The following is a 17,356-nucleotide window of genomic DNA, read 5'->3' on the forward strand; positions in this document are numbered from 1 at the left end:
GAAGCATATGCGTGCTAGTCGTCCCCGGATTCCATTCCTCAGGAAAAGTCTCCAGGTGGTCGGGAATGCGCGTTGGAGCAGAAGCAGCTTCCATCCTAGTAGCTATCATATTAGTTTATTAAATTGTACTGACAATAACCACAACAGCAGTGTGAGTATAAGACAGCTTTAATAAAAACTAATATGTACACCAAGAGGTCTTGTCTCTCTGCAAGACAAACCTGGAAGGCTAGACTGTCGCTATGGACTGCTTTATATACAAGATCACTGGTGACCTAGTGGTGTAATTTCATATCAACACAAACACTATGATATCTGCTGAGTTCCTCCAGCATTTCTATATTTTTTACTTGCCTTATTGAGCTGAATAAACAGTACTTGGTACTGCAAGAGGTGTGTGCCGAGCCAAATCCATGCGAGAGAGAGAATGGTCAACGTTTCAGGTCAGAACCCTCCATCATTCTTTTTCTCCCACAGCTGCTGTCCGACCTGCTAAGTTCCTCCAGCAGAGTGCATTTTTCTCCAGATTCCAGCATCAGTAGTCTCCTGTTGTCAGCACTTGGGGACAGGACTGCTGGTGAACTCTTATGAACTTTAATGTGTGGCTAATCACTGTGTTACAGGCGGATCCTGTCAAAACTGAACTCAACAATGAGGCAGAAAGTCTGAAGCAGTTGAACGGCTGGATCAAGAGCCAGATGGAGCCAAATGTGGTAAGTGTCATGCTTGTTTACACTGCAAACACTGGGATTAATACTTCCCTAATTAATGCAGATCCGGGGAGGTGAGGGACAGGGTATTAGCAAATGCTTTTGGAAGACTAAGATCACTCAGCTCCTCAGGTCTGTCCTCCTCACCACCCCCTCCCCCCAACTAATCCAATCCTTCTTGGATTATAACCTCAACTCTTATTCATGCCTAACCCAGTAACCTCCCACCCCCTACTCCTCAAGAATCTACATTTGACACCCCAAAGACTGCAGACGCTGAAATTTGAACAATCTTCTGGAGGAACTCAACATGTAGACAAGTTTCAGAGGGAGAAAAAGAACGGTCGTTATTTTGGATCAGAACCCTTAAAGATGCTGATTATTATTTTTCTCCCACTGACGCTGCTCGACCTGCTGAGTTCCTCCAATGGGTTTTTTGAGCTCAAGAACCTACCTGTCTCTGTTTCAAAGATATTTTGAGATGATGCTTCCACTGTTTAACTCAGTAAGGCAAGTAAAATCAGAGGAACTCAGTAAGCCTCGCAGCTTTCAAAGGATTATGTCCCTCAGAGAGAAGGAGGTCTGCCTTCCATCCAACTTAAATGGACAAATTTTGATGTTCAAACAGTAATTTCTGGTTCTAACTTCTTCCATAACAGGAAACATAATTTAAATTTAAGTTTAAACATACGGCACGGTAACAGGCCCTTTCGGCCCACAAGCCTGTGCTGTTGAATTACACCCAATTAACTTACAACCCCCGGTACGTTTGGAAGGGTGGGAGAAAATCCATGCAGACTTGGAGAATGTATAAACTTCTTACAATGAAAGACCTAAACCCAGGTAGCTGTCACTGTAAGAACATTGTACTAACTGCTATGCTAAGTGTATACTGCCCATCTTCTCCACCCCATTCTGTCAAGACCCCTCACTCATGCTTCAAACATGTCCCCTCACTCTTTTCAAACCCCAGCAGATACAAATGGATCTGAATTACAGAATTTCAGTAGAGCAAGCAGGAATTACAGCCCATTTGTACATTGAACTTATGTATATGACAATAAACTCACATGATCATCATATTCTGCACCCATTACTTCCCCCTGACATGACATTCCAGATCACAACTTCTTGCTGCATAAAATCCCTCACTTTGTTCTTTTACAAACACCTTCACTCAATGACCTCCTAAATCGTCTGGGATTATACTCACTCAAATTCAGAAGAATGAGAGGAGGAGATCTTCTAGAAATATATAAAATTATAAATGGGATAGATAAGATAGAGGCATGAGACCAGAACTAAGGAACGCAGCCTCAAGATTTGGGGTATATGGGGGGGGGGGGGGTGAGGGTAGGTAGGTGGAGTTGAGTCAATGATCAGATCAGCCAATAACTTATTGAATGGCAGAGCAGGGCCAGATGGCCAACTCCTGCTGCCATTTCTTATGTTTTTATGTAAGAGGACATCTACAAGAGGTGGTCTTTAGAAAGCATCCTTGATTCTCAAGGACTCCCACCACCCAGGTCATTACCTTTTCACACTGTTACCATCAGGGAATAAGGTACTGGAGCCTGAAGATAAGCACTCAGCGGCTCAAGGTCAGGTTCTTCCCCTCTGCCATCAGATTCCTTAATGAACAATGAACCAAAGACACTGCCTTACTTTGATTTTGTAAGGTGGTTTATACATGTTTGCACTGTGATCCTGCCACAAAACAATGAATTTTGTGAGATGTTCATAATGGATTCTGATCCTCAGTTCCCAAGACATCAACCTCAATTTCTCTAGTCGATCCAATAACTAGTAGTCCTCCACCATGGAATGGTTCTCCAAACCTTTCACATTTCTCTAACAGTGTGCATTCAGAAATGGGGGAAGAGATATTTCAAACCAGAAACCACTCAGCAGGTCTGGCCACATCTGTGGAGGGAGAACAGATCAGGTCTGAGACCCTCCATCAGAACTGAGGATGAGAGTTGGTCTAAACAGCAGAGAAGGTGGGGGGAGGTGAGTGATGGGTGGAGAAAGGGGAATGGGAGCAAGGAAATTTCTCTGCTGGGAAGCAGCTTGGGATTGATAAACTGAATGATCTCCCTCTGGTGTTGGTATATAACTGAGTGCTGAGAAGGGATTCATTAACAATGCCTGGTTTCTAATTTTCCAGCAAATGTTGAAAGAAAATATTCAGGATCTTCAAGTGACCACTTCCAATCTTGAGGTGAGTGGATAGTTCTGTGCTGTACCCTTTGCTGTCTTGCTGCCTGTTGCACCTCTGCTCTCTCTGTCTGGCCTAGAGCGGACAACTCTGCAGAAACTCAAGGCTTGAACTGCTCGAGTAGGTTTGGGAGAGGGGTAGTTGAAGCCTTGTTCCTGAGAAAGCCCGGTCCCATGATATTGGAGAATGAGTTCCTCATTTATCTGCCATCAATGAGTAACGAGAATTTATTGTCATACACATAAATACAGTAAAATCTCCATAATTCGGCACCTATGGGGAATCACTGATGCCAGAAATGTGAATTTTCCGGTTGCCTGAGACTCGCTCTTAAAATGCCTAACTAGAATACCTGCATTAAGAATATATTGTTTAAAAGACAAGACAGGGCAAAATGTGAAGCAATTTGGAAAAAAAAAAATCAGTATAGTCTTTAATGATATAATGTTCACTTTTATCAGGTAATTCCTGTAACTTACAAAATTTAAAAATAAATTCGAACCCCGGTTGCTAACCATGCTGCCGTCATAATTCACCCCCTCCCCCAAGTTACAGATAAAGCCTTACTAATATACATAATATTGATAAAAATAAAGACTCTTACAAAGCAGGAGAGACGCCCCAGCATCGTCAGTTATTCATCCTGGTGTTCCAGTCAGGTCCTCGGTGCAACCCAACTCCCCTCCAGCAAATGTCCTGGTCAGGCCCTTGGTGCACTTTCCTCATGCTGACAGCCTAGCTCACCTCCAGCAATTGTCCTGGCCAGGCCCTTTATGCACCATCCTCGTGCTGACAACCCGGCTCACCTCCACACAAATGATGTCCATATACAACCATATAACAACTACAGCATAGAAAACAGGCCATCTCGGCCCTTCTAGTCCGCACCAAACCAAGTACTCTTGCCCCACCTACCTGCACCTTGTCCGTAACCCTCCATTCCCCCCCCCCCCATTCATATACCAACTAATTTTTCCTTAAATTACAAAATGGACCCTGCTGCCACTACTTCTCCAGTTGATTAAATCTTGGATAACGGGGATTTTACTGTATCATGTACAGATGCACCAAAAATCTTAGGCTGCAGCCACACAGATTTGTAAGATGCACCAACTATAATAGTATAAATTAAATTACCAAAATATTCCAAGACAAAAAAGGATAATAAATATGAAAGGAGAAATACATATTCACAGTTGAATTAAGAGCAGGAAAACCTGACAATTCAAGTTTTGATCCCAGAGTAGTTTATAGTTAGGGCAGTACAGGGGAGTTCAAGAGGCTGATGGTTGTTTTTTTAATATTTACAACATGGTAGAAGCTGATTCCAGCTATTGAAACCCAGGCTACGCAATTAACCTACAACCCCGCATGTTTTGAAGGGTGGGTGGAAACTGGATCCCCTGGGGAAAACCCACACAGAAACGGAGAGAACATACAAACAACAGACGACTCCAGGTTGCTGTGATAGCGTTGCACAGGGTCTTCAAAGGTTTCTTTTATTGTCATGTAATAATACATTAAAATTGACAACTTTTGTCTGCCTTAAGGCAAACAGAGTCACCATGAGCATTGCCTGACACCCCTAATAAATGGAGAAAGAGAAGCAAAAGAGAGTCCCTTCAGAGTCACTGAGTGTCTGTGGATTTGTCTCCAGTGCTACTGTAGCCTCTGCATCCACACAGACTTGTGTTCAATCCGTTAGCAACCTGAGCTCCAGATGCAAACCTCCAATGCGATCATGAAACCTTCAGTGCCCGAGGCCCTTCAGGAGCCCTCTTGCCCTCAGCACCCTCTCGAACCCCAGCTCCAATACCTGGTTCCCATGCACCGGTCTTCAGCAGCCTGCACCATGTGAGAGTCCTTCAACTGCAGGTCGCCAGCATGCTGCAGCCTTTGTGAGTTCCACAGCCAGTGAACCCCTTGCTGGTCCGCTGCCGTGGATCATCTCTTCTGATTTGCTTTCTCAACCGGTGTGGGTGCGGGGGGGGGGGGGGGGGGGTGTCCTTCCCATTTTTAGTGCCCTGTGCTGGTCCACTGCTCCCCAGAATCCATTGCCCAGTGCAAGCCTTGGTCTAATAAATGAAAAATTTGTTGCACAGATATTGCTGTTATATATAGTGAAGGGGTTATGTTCAGTCACAATATTATATAAATTGGCATTGCATCCATTAATAGTGTTATGCACATATTATTCACATAAATTGCTAATGTTTAGTGTTATTTAAATTGATGTTATATACAGTAACAAATGTATACATAGATAGTCTTCTGGAAAGTCAAAGTAAGTGGCTATCATTTGCACCATCCATTCTCCACCATGTCTGCACCTGGAGTACTGCATGCAGTCTGGTCTCCTTACTTGAGGAATGATGTATTGGCTTTGGAGGCTCACCAGGTTGATACCAAAGATGAAGGGATGAGGAGAGATTGAGTCGTCTGGGACTGCACTCGCTGGAATTTAGAAGAATGAGAGGGGATCTTAAAGAAACAGATAAAATTATGAAAGACATAAATAAGATGAAGGTAGGCAAGTTGTTTCCATTGGTAAGGGAGACCAGAACTAGGGAGCATAGCCTCAAAATCCAGGGGTAGTAGATTTAGGACAGAAATGGGGAGGAACTGCTTTTTCCAGAGGGTGGGGAATCTGTGGAATTCGCTGCCCAGTGAATCAATGGAGGCGACCTCAGAAACCTTTCAAGACAAGGTTGGATAAATTTTTAAATAGTAAGGGAATTGAGGAATACAGGAAAAAGGCAGGTCAGTGGAGATGAGCCTATCATCAGATCAGCCATTGAATGGTAGAGCAGGCTTGAAGGGCCAAATAGCCCACTCCTGCTCCTATTTATTGTTATATGCAGTGATGATTTACACTCATTGCTGTTTCACATTTTTCAGAAAATGGTAAACACGACTTTATTAATGGTAGAATCTGCACAGACTTTGCTCCACACACGAGCTTTGGACATCATTAAAAGTGTGAGTACCATAAAGGAATTGGGCAGATTCTGGGAGTGTCCTATGACACATGTGTATTCAGGGGGGATGTTAAAACATTTGTCAATGCACAGTGCAGACCAAAGTGAGACCAGTGATGTGAGTCAGCTGGGGTCATGGATCTCCAGGCACTATATGTCCAATTCTAACTCAACCTGTGTGAAAATAAATAGTTTCCCCTTGGGTTGAGTTGGGCACAAAGGTGAGAAGCACCATGTGACTCACAGCCCTACTGGGAGGACTGACCCCTGCTGGCTGAAGAGGTGACTCACTGATCCCTGCTGACTGGAAAGTGAGTCACTGTCCCCGCGTGCTTGGAGGCTCACCATTTGAACTTGTAATGAACTTCATTTAATTTTTAATTTTAATTTCAAAATACGGCACAGAAACAGGCCCTTCCAGCTCATGAGCCAGCTGTGCCCAAATACACCCTACCAATCCTGCATGTCTTTGGAACGTAGGATGAAACTGGAGTGCCTGGAGGAACATACAAACTCCTCACAGGAAGCACAGGATTTGAACAACAGACGCTGGCACTGTAACAGCATTGCGCTAACTGCGCCGTTTATGTTTAGAATAAAAGGTGCGTTGGGAACTTGTACAGTGTATGCGAAGAGCTCAGTGACGAGAGGAACCTGTCACACCCCACACCACAATGGATAGCAAACACTTGACCTCAGGATTGGGATCTCTTACAGTTTACCTCTGCCTCAGCTAGCTGAACACATCCTTGCACAAAGCTGAAATGTTGTTCTCATTTTACTGTGCCATTATTCTACTTCAACAGGAGTCCGAGGCCTACCTGGACTGCCAGCTCAGTTACTTCAGCCGATATGTGAAATGGACAAAGAGAGAGGTGAGCTGCAACATCCAGATCCTTGTGGGTGGGAAGGGGTGTCGCCAGCACTGGAGAGTAAAGCTGTGCTCCCAACCCTCATATGAGAAAGGGATGTGGAGTTGGCCACAGCTATGTGAGATTAAATCCGGTTTGGTGGGTTCACAGAGAAGCGAGTCCAGACACAGTCTAAACAAAGGATAATCTTTATTGAACACCTGGGGAAATCATAATGAGGAAGACACAAAACAATATTAGATACTAAAACAACGTAAGCATTCACATTGGATACAGCGATCAATAATTCCAGTGGCTGCCTACTCTGGGATCAATTAGTGGAGGACAGGTGGTGAGTGTGAAAGGGCACAGAGTACTGGTTAACATTGGTCCAGTGTGAACGGCAAAATCTGCTTCTTGAACTGGTTTGTTGAACCACCAATTTACCACCTTTGTGAACAGGGCTTTTCTCTCTCTGTATTACATACGTGCAGTGATATTGGGTAGCTAGCACTCTTACAAGACAGGAACTTCAATACAAACTCCCGATTCCTTGTACCAACAGGGTGCAGATCATTGCTAAGTATTCCCACACAATACTACAGTCCCATTCTAAGTGTAATGCACACCTTACCAATGACTCCTCCAGGAATGTCCACAGTTCTTGACCTGGCAAAGAGCAGTATTCGTCGTCAGGGCCGAGGAGCAAAGAGAGCAGTCAGCTGTACATGGTGGGCTTTCAAAGTGCAGTAAGCTGGGGAGTCCAGCCAAGGTGATCAGTAAGTGATTTAAAGGGGCAAATGATAAGGTGTGCATTAATGGGTGATGCAAATTCCAACTAAGTTCCAGACGGAAAAGCCATTTGACCCTCCACAGTCCACACCATAACCACTCAGTGCCTGGATGGGTGCATGTAGGCCTCCCTTTGCAGTGTGTGTGCTGACCAATCCCATCGATTTCAGCCTCAGCTGTGCATCCACACTCATCTGGGTTGGAGCTTTCAAAGGTCACAGTACTGAAGAGTCATAGATGCAAAAGAATCAGAATCAAAATTTATTGTCATGAACATGTCACAAAATCCATTGTTTTCAGCATCACTGTGCAAGCATTTATATAAACCACCTTGGAAAATAAATTTTAAAAACGTGCAAGAAAAAGTCAAAGTGAGGCAGTGTCGGTGATTCATTCATTCAGGAATCTGATGTCGGAGGGGAAGAAGCTGTTCTTGTGCCACTGAGTCCTCGTCTTCAGGCTCCTGTACCTTTTTCCCGATGGTAGCAGTGTGAAGAGGGCATGGCTTCAGTGATGGGGGTCCTTGAGGGTAGAAGCTGCTTTCTTAAGACTGCAAATACTGCAGTCTGGAGCAAAACAACTTGCTGGGGGAACTCAGTGGGTCAGACACCATCCATGGAGGAGTGGGCAAAAGAATTATCAGTTACCTCCCCCAACAGATGCTGCCTGACCTCAGGCAGTGAGTTTTCTGCTCTGAAATTCGAGCAAATATATTCCCCATGAACTGAGTCCTGAATGCAGAAGTCCACATCCAGAGGTGATGACTCCTCGTTCTGGGCTCTCCAGTTCCAGGCAAGAGCTGCTCAGGTCACTGAATTTGGCATGTTTCAATTCCATGACCCCCCCCGTTCAAAAGCTCAGTGAGTTGGAACACAACGGGATTGGGCACCATGAAGCAGGGATCCATAGTTTCCACGGTGATTGAGGTGTACTTTAACTCCAGCAAATTGAGTGAAAGATCTTTATTTTCTAGATAACACAAGAAGTAGCCCGATGCAGACCTGCAGCCAATGTCCTGGATTCTGTGGCCACCATCTCATGCGTCTACATTCTGGACTCGTTGGTAAGAGGGGATTGAGACAAGGAAGAGGGGTAGGGTTGCTCAAGATCGGTGACAACTCCACCAATTAATTTTTGTGCTGAATGTGTTCTGGAAATATGTGATGGAACAGTGTAGAGGGAGATTTAGTCTCGACCTAACCCGTGCTGTTCCTATCCTGGGTGTGAGATGGGACAGGGTAGAGGGAGCTTCGCTCTGTATCTAACCTGTGCTCTCCCTGCCCTGGGAGGGTGCGATGGGACAGGGTAGAGGGAGCTTCACTCTGTATCTAACCCGTGCTGTCCCTGCCCTGGGAGTGTGTGATGGGACAGGGTAGAGGGAGCTTCGCTCTGTATCTAACCTGTGCTCTCCCTGCCCTGGGAGGGTGCGATGGGACAGTGAAGAGGGAGCTTCAGTCTGTGTCCAACCAATGCAGTCGCTGCCTGGGTTAGGTAAAGGAAGGTAGTGGAAGTGAGTGGATGGAGTCTGTAGATTGGAATTACTGAGTAAACCTTCTTTCTATAATCTGAAAGTGCCCACTTCTTACTCTCCCCACGTTACATGCTCATCGACATCAAGATACTGAGGACATGTTGCTAGTTCACACTGCCCCAACTCCTCATCTCTACGATCTCATTCTAAAATTATCAGTCAAGTCTCCACAAAATCTTGACACTCCAGAGAAAACAATCCGAGTTAGTTCTACCTCTCTTTATGGCTAGTACTCTTTAAACCATGCAACCTTTTTTTAACCAAAAGTAGACTGAAATTATTTACAAAAGAATAACTATTCACTGTCTATTCTCACTCTGTTTTGTATCCATACATTTCCATCACTGTATATTGTTATATTCAATTCTATTTACACCAGTGGTTCTCAACCAAAGGGCCATGGTTTCCAAGTGGGTCTTTAAAAATGTTAAGTAAAATGCTTTAACTTAGAATAAAAACACAATGCTGGAGAAACTCAGCATATCAAACAATGTATTTTATATCGCAAAGCTAAAGATACATAATCAATGTTTTGGGCTTGAGCCCATCAGGGTATGGAAAAATGTCGGCAGGTGCCCGAACAAAATGGTGGAGGTGGGGGGAGGAGCACGATCCAAAGGCAGGAGGTAAGAGGTGGATAAGAGAGGGAGGGCACAGCAGCAAACAGGGGAAGGTGGGGATTACTGTGAATGGAGCGGGAAGGGGGTAGAGAACTGGAAGAAAGACAAAGGGAAAGGGAAGGGAGGGAGAATGGAAAGCAGAAACTAGAGAAGACAATGTTAATACCATTGGTTGGAGAGTGCCCAGATGGAAAATCAAGTGTTGTTCCTCCAATTTACAGGTGATCTTGGTGGGATAGTCTGAGGCCATAGACATAAGTATGGGAGTGGGCACAGAATTGAACTGGTTGGCTACTGGGAAATCATTGTCATTGATGTGGACAGAACAAAGGTGCTCAGCAAAGTGATCTCCCGGTCTATGCCCAGTCTCCCTGATGTAGAGAAGGCCACAAAGGGTGGTCCGGATACAGTAGATCACTCCCGCAGATACACAAGTGAAGAATTGGTTCACTTGAAAGGACTGTTTGAGGCCCCGAATTGTGGTGCGTGGGCGCAAGTGGCACACTTCTTGCAGCCACAGGAGGTGCCAGGGGTGGGGTTGTGATTGGTGGGGAGGGATGAGTGCATGAGGGAGTTGTGGAGGGAGAGGTCCCTACGGAAAGTGGAGAGGGGAAGATGTCTAGTAGTGGAATCATGTTGTAAGTGGTGGAAATTCCAGAGGATAATGTGTTCAATGAGGAGGCTGGTGACGTAGTAGTCAAGGACAAGGTGAATTCTGTGCTTGTTATGTCTGGGGGTAAAGGGGTCTCGGGAAGATGAGCAGGAAATGGTGCATCCCACTCCCATGCTATCCACGGCTTCATGTACTATTGCACCAAGACCATCTGGAAATTGGAGGAAGAACACTTGATTTTCCATCTGGGAACTCTTCAACTGGATGGCATTAAAATGGACTTCTCTGGTTTCTGTTAGCCTACTCTCCATTCTCCTTCCCTACCTTTTTCCTTTTGTCCTCTTTCCTCCAGTTCTCCACACCTTTTCCTCTCCATTCCCAGAGCCATCCCCCTGTTTGCTGTGCCATCCCTCCCTTATCCACCTATTACCTCTTGTTTTTGGGACTGTGCTCCTCCCCCAGGCCTTTCCTCCTATCATTTTGTTCTGGTGCCTGCTCATTTTGCTTCTACCGTGAAGGGCTCAAGCCCGAAACATTGGTTATGTATCTTAATTTTTGCAATATACACTGTTTGACCTGCTGTGTTGGGCTTTCACTTCAACCATGTCGAGTTTTACTTTTAAATTAGATGAAGATGTATTTCTTAGAGAGCTGCCTTTGACTTGAAAATTCTGCTCACTCATTGCCACTAGTGGGCCATGGCGTGTGAGGTCGAAGCCAGATGGTCCTTGGATCAAAAAAGGTTGGGAACCACTAATTTACAACATTACCACCACTGAGGCACCTTGTGGCTTCTTACCCCCTCTGTTGTATGAGGAACATACTCTGTAATTCTGAACCTCCCCTTGCTACACTGCTCTGACACCACAGGAGGCACTGTTGTAACACCACATTTTATGCATTGAGGTAAGGATGTACTATTATCTATCTGTATCCGTTATTTCATTAAATTTAAACTCATACATATACTATTGGGGTTGTTTTTTTATGAAGTACCTGTTTGGCTGCAGCAAATAAGAATTTCAGTGCATGGATAGATTGTACAATGTGTATGACAATAAACTAATTTTCATAACAATCCTACTGAAGCTCTTTTACACCCGCTCCAAGGTCTCCACATCCTTCTTTTAGAGTGGATTGCCATCTGTTGATTCTTCCCAAACAAATCATGCCTCTCCAGACCCTCTTCCCCCCACCCCCCCCCCACCCCAACCCAAACTTTGATCCATAGAGCTAGTACATTATCACAGTGGTGACTTCCATGGCAGAGATGGAAGTGTTTCTGACTTACTCTATTGGTTAACTCAAATGCACAGAGGGTTTAGTTTTTAATAAAAACACAGAAAAGCTGGAAGAACTCAGCTGGTCTTTAGTGTTTATAGGAGGTAAAGATATATTACTGACATTTTGGGCTTGAGCTCTTCAAGGTATAAGCAAATTAACATGGAGAGTTGTAAAGTTGTAGAGTCTGTAAAGTCTGGGGAGAGAAAGGGGGAAGAATGGGAGGGGGAGGAGTCCAGATCTCACAGTGGATCAATGGTTTAGTTTTTAATTTAACAGACACGTATTCCGACCCACGAGGCCACATCACCCAAATGCACCCACGTGACCTATTAATCTATTGGAGGGTGGAAGAATGTACAGACTCCTTACGAACAGCAGGAGATTTGAACCTGGGTCACTGTCGTTGTAATAGTGTTGCACTGAATGAAGAACTCAAAGGGTGGGGAGGGGGTATGGGCAGAAGGGCTGATGATCTTTATCTGTCTCTTGCAGAACACCTTTTGGTTTAGCATGGGTTGGAGCACAATTTTCCTGATTCCAAGCATTATATTTGCGGTGAAACTGGCAAAATACTACCGACGAATGACATCTTCAGATGTGTACGAGTAGGTAACTTTTTTGGCAGTGAGAGTAAAGTCTTGAGTCATGTAGAGTCTTGCTGTTTGCTTGAAGTACATTGGGGCCCAGTGACATGTTTAACCTGAGATTGCCACTGTAATAAAGGACAGGAAAGGACCGTTGTGCCTCTCAAGCCTAATTTACCATCAGCAGATCAGTATCATCTGCTACGCACCAATTTTCCTGCCCAATCCCACCACCTACCTACACTGGAGGCTAAAAATCTCGATCTCAACTTTTAAGAATGAAAGAACGTAAGAAATAGAAGCAGGATTCTGCCATCCAGGCCATCAAGCCTGCTCTGCCATTCAATGGCTGATTTGATGATGGGCTCACCTCCACCTACCTGTCTTTTCCCCTTACCCCTTAATTCCCCTACTATGCAAAAACCTATTCAACCTTGTATTATATACATTTACTGAGGTCGCCTCCACTGGGCAGTGAATTTCATAGATTCACCACCCTCTGGGAAAAAGTTACTCATCTCCATCCTAAATCTACTACCCAGTCCCCTAGTTTTAGTTTGCCCCACCAATAGAAACAACTTACCTACCTTTATCTTATTGGTGCCTTTTATAATGTTATACATTGCTATGAGATCCCATCTCATTCTTCTAAATTCCAGTGATTACAGTCCCAGATGACTCAACTCTCCTCATCATCTAACCCCCCCTCAGCTCTGGAATCAACCTGGTGATCCTCCTCTACACCACCTCCAAAGCCGATATTTCCTTCCTCAAGCAAGGTGACCGGAATTTTTTTTTACCTTGTACAGTTGCAGCATATGCTAAATTCAATCCCTCTAGCAATGAAGGCCACCATTCCATTTGCCTTCAGCACCTGCAAACAATCTGCGATTCATACACATTCACTCCCAAGTCCTTCTGCATGACAGCATGCTGCAATCGCTTGCCATTTAAATAAGAATCTGATCTTCCATTTTTCTTTCCAAAGAGGATAACCTCATATTAATCAACATTGTACTCCATCTGCCAGACACCTGCCCATGCACTTAATCTTTTTATATCTCTGCAGACTCTCCGTATCCTCTACACAATTTGCTTTTCCACTGAATTTAGTGTTATCGGCAAACTTGGATACACCACACTCTGACCCCTCTTCCAGATCATTCATGTATACTATGAACAATTGTGGGCGCAGAACTTTCTCAGAGTCTGATCATAGAATTCCAAAGACTTGTAATCCTTTTGGTTGAAGGATGTTTCCTCCTTTTCCATCCACAAAGCCATTCCTTTATCTTGGAATGCTGCTTCCCAAGATCAGAACTTTCAATCTCAAGGAAATGACCTTGTGAATCCTATCCCACAGTAAGAAGACAACAAGGCAGCCAATTTAGGCATGGATATCTGCCACTGAAGGAAATGCCAAATCATCTGACTTTTCAGGGATGATAGCAGAGGGGTTGTTTGAGGGAACTAGGAGCCATGTTACATGTACCTGAGAGGGCAGACAGAGCATTGGCTCAAAGTCAATGTTCAGATTTATCGTCAAGAGTGCATACATGATATATACAACCCTGAGATTCTTTTTCCTGCAGGCCAAGCATAATTTCTACTTTAAATTTAAAGTAAAATTTACATTTAATTTTTTAAAATTCTATTTACAACATAGTAGAAGATAATTTCGACCATTTAAACATGCTGCAACCAAGTACATCCAATTGACCTACAATTTTGTATATTTTGGATGTGAGAGGAAACTAAAGCGCCAGAGGAAACCCACGCTGACATGGGGAGAAAGTACAAACTCCTTACAGACAGCGCTGGATGTGAACCTGGGTCGTGGATGCTGTAACAGTTGCGTAAAGCCCTATGCCAACTGTGCCATACTTAATGTATGATATGCTTTAAGTTTTGCCTGTCATAAGGCAAACAGTACTGCTCAGCAACCCTAACATTAGAAGAAAAAGCACGAGTCCCTTCAGAGACATTGAGTGTCCATGGATTTGCCTCCAGCAATCCTACAGCTGCACAGACTCCTGTTCGATTAATCAACAACCTGAGCTCCAGATCCAAACCTAACATGTTCAGGAGGCCTACAGTCCCTGAGGGCCTTCAGGATCCCTCTTGCCCTCAGCACCCTCTGGAACCCTGGCTCCAGTGCCTGATTCCCATGAACCAGTCTCCCACACCCCACAATCTGTATGAGTCCCGCACTTCAAATTGCCCGTAGACTGTGTGGTCCTTCATCTGCTAAGCACATCACTGGTCTGCTGCTATGGTTACCATCTTGAAGGGTCGTCACCTCTGCTTCTCCTTCTCAACCAACGGAGGGTTGCGGGCGCGATTGTTTTCCCCGTTTCTGGTGCCCTGCACCGGTCCACTATTTCCCAGAGCCAGCAACTGCCACGCACAAGCTTTGCCATCTTGGTTCAAGAGCCGTGACCACATGTGCTTTGGTGGTGATCTCTGTACATTAGAGAACTTGGTTTCAGGGCCTGCCTGGGATCTGTCACACAGTGAGAGCGCTGGAGCAATTCTGGGAGTTGTGCAAATCCACCGGCACAAGACCCAGACAAAAAAACAACCCTGCTTCTCAGACCTTTCTGGGTTAGAGGGCTACCTAGCACAAAAGTCGAGGCCAACTGAAAGTATCAGAGTACCGTTGGGAAGGTGTAACAGACCCAACAGTATTATTTAAGGCCAAGATGTTCAGCCACATGTGTGCCTACTGACTTTCCCTCAGTAACCCACAAATTTGGTCAGTGTCACATTGTCATTTGTGGGAATTAACCTGCACAGAGGAAACTTCCACAAAAAAATTAACTATATTTCTTAAATATTTCATTGCTCATTAAATTATTTGGGATGATATTGGTGCTCGTAGCAGAAGCTTGTGCAACTTGAGTTGGATATACATAAACAACTCCTCGTAGGAAAAAGGCAGTGAGTCGCAGGATCATTGGGTAAGAAATGGAGAAGTGTCTCCTTATAAAGGTTTTGCAAGTAACTTTTTGTGAATGCTTTATAGTCAAGTTAGAGTTTTAATCCCAAACTGTTTATTCATATTTACTGAATGAAGGGCATTTATGTCAATGCTGGATCTGACTGATGGAGGTCCATGCAAAAGTTAGAATCTGTTCGTATTAGAATCAGCCATTCTCAACCTTTTTTACAGCAATGCCCCCACTCCCATGCCCAGGACTCTGTTCAAAGTTTATAGGCCCCTTTCCCTGTGAAGCAGTCAAGTTTTGATTTTTTTTTTTCTCTGTACTTCTTTCCTAATGACTGCATTTTTAAAAAAACTATAAAAACTTTTAATGTAAAAGTAAAACTAGAACCATTTTCATGTTGTCTGCAGACTTTTTGTGTTTTACTGAAAATATTTGATACATAAGGTGAAAAGGCTTTTAAATGTGCTGTCCGTCCCCCTGTCCCCCCCACCACTCTACCTCCGTAGGGTCCCTGTTGAGAATGGCTGAGTTAGATAGCCTTGGAAGGACACAGTTTTGGGTGCAAATAAAATCTCCTTGGTCTGACTGCTCCCTCGGAATGCTGGCCATCTGCTCGGCTGGTTATCGCCTTCACTGAGGGTCAGGAGTTAACTGCAGCCTCCAGTGTAAATGCTGTTCATCTCTCTTCTCTTTTCAGAAATGGCAGCTCTCACCTAGAGATGTAAGTGAGCTTTGATTGCAATTTCTACCTCCCTGATTATGCTTCAGGCAGTTAACCATATAACCATTGGGAACATAAAAGATTGTATTAGTGGGCAAGGTGAATTTATGGGGGGGAGGGGGGGGAGAGGGGGAGAAACAGGTACAAGTTCATTGTAATATTTACTAAGGCAAGATGAGAAAGTTTGTTTAGCAAGGAGTCCAGCTAGTCAACCCATACATAGCACAACCATTAAAATACAGTACAGAATGCAGACTTACCAAGAGAGATTAAAGGCATTATTTTACTTGTGTGAGGTTTATTCAGGAGACTGATCATGACTGTCCTTGAATCTGGTGGGTGTGATCCCATGAACCACCTATCTGGCAGGAGGGTTGAGTGTTGCTGGTGCAAGATAAATCCTTCAAAATTTTAGCTACACAGAACATGGGGGGAGAATGCTACTCAGCCCCATGAAAATATAGTCTTTCAATAGATTATCGCTGATAGATCATGACCTGCAAAATTGGATGTTCTTCCTGAAAACAAAAGTTCTGTTCTTTAATTTAAGGATTTCAATAACTTACCCCTGTTTTTTTTAGGTGGGGAGTAGGAAGGTCTAGATTCCTTTTTCACTTCTGTTGACCCAGTCCCTTCTTATATCATCGCCCTTACTTTAATGTTATATTTTTAAATTTAAATTTAGAAATACAGCACAGTAACAGGCCCTTCTGGCCCACGAACCTGTGCTACCCAATTACATCCAATTGACCTACAACCCCTGCACGTTTTGAACGGTGGGAGGAAACCGGAGCACCCGGAGGAAATCCACGCAGACATGGGGAGAACGTACAAACTCTTTACAGGCAACGTGGGATTTGAACCGCGGTTCCGATTGCTGGCACTGTAACAGCGTTGCACTAACTACAAAGCTAACCATGTTGCCCAATGATATCTCTTTCTTTGATAAGTCAGAATGGACCCTCAATACCTTCTAGGCTCCCCAGCAAGAAAGGTGTGGGCAAGGTGAGCAGGACCCTCTGTCATACGAGAGAGTACAAATGCTAGAATCTGCTGGAAGAAGTCAGTGGTTGAACAACAGCAGAGGGAGGGAAAAAATGGTCGCCGTTTCAGTCAGAACTCTTCATCAAGATGGAGAGTGCAGAGGGGAGAAACCCAGTATCACAAGGACAGGATGGGAGGGGTTAGACAGGGGCCAGTAAAGGAGTGAAGGATAATGGACAGATGGGGAAAGGCAGAGGCAGTTGATTGACAGGTGCCAAGATAAAGAGGGACAAAAATAAAGAAGGGTGTCAGGTGGAGTAAGCTGAGCTGGTGTAACAGGACCTTCTGTTTACCTACAATCACTGCTTCAATTTAAAATGGCTATAGAGAGGAAGGTGGGATGGTGGTACAATAGACAATAGGAGCTGGAGTAGGCCATTTGGCCCGTTGGGCCAGCACCGCCATTTTAGATCATGGCTGATCATTACCATCAGTACCCCTTTCCAGCCTTATCCCCATAAC

At 44.4% G+C, this 17,356-nt stretch overlaps 1 protein-coding gene across 5 annotated transcripts in view; it reads left to right on the forward strand.

Moving 5' to 3' along the window:
• The window catches only part of LOC138744306 (prominin-1-A-like), an 83,057-nt gene that overhangs the window by 61,546 nt on the left and 4,155 nt on the right, over positions 1 to 17,356 (forward strand). For 4 of the 5 annotated variants that reach the window (XM_069900218.1, XM_069900217.1, XM_069900219.1 and 1 more), the window contains 7 exons: positions 624 to 713; positions 2,878 to 2,931; positions 5,827 to 5,907; positions 6,713 to 6,781; positions 8,523 to 8,612; positions 12,090 to 12,202; positions 15,827 to 15,850. In XM_069900218.1, coding sequence (XP_069756319.1) covers positions 624 to 713; positions 2,878 to 2,931; positions 5,827 to 5,907; positions 6,713 to 6,781; positions 8,523 to 8,612; positions 12,090 to 12,202; positions 15,827 to 15,850 — 521 coding nt within the window. Of the gene's footprint in view, positions 1 to 623; positions 714 to 2,877; positions 2,932 to 5,826; positions 5,908 to 6,712; positions 6,782 to 8,522; positions 8,613 to 12,089; positions 12,203 to 12,840; positions 12,961 to 15,826; positions 15,851 to 17,356 lie in introns of all 5 variants that reach the window. The other variant, XR_011345438.1, reaches the window with a different exon arrangement.

Source organism: Narcine bancroftii, chromosome 10 (assembly GCF_036971445.1).
Source record: "Narcine bancroftii isolate sNarBan1 chromosome 10, sNarBan1.hap1, whole genome shotgun sequence".
In the NCBI taxonomy this organism is placed as follows: domain Eukaryota; kingdom Metazoa; phylum Chordata; class Chondrichthyes; order Torpediniformes; family Narcinidae; genus Narcine; species Narcine bancroftii.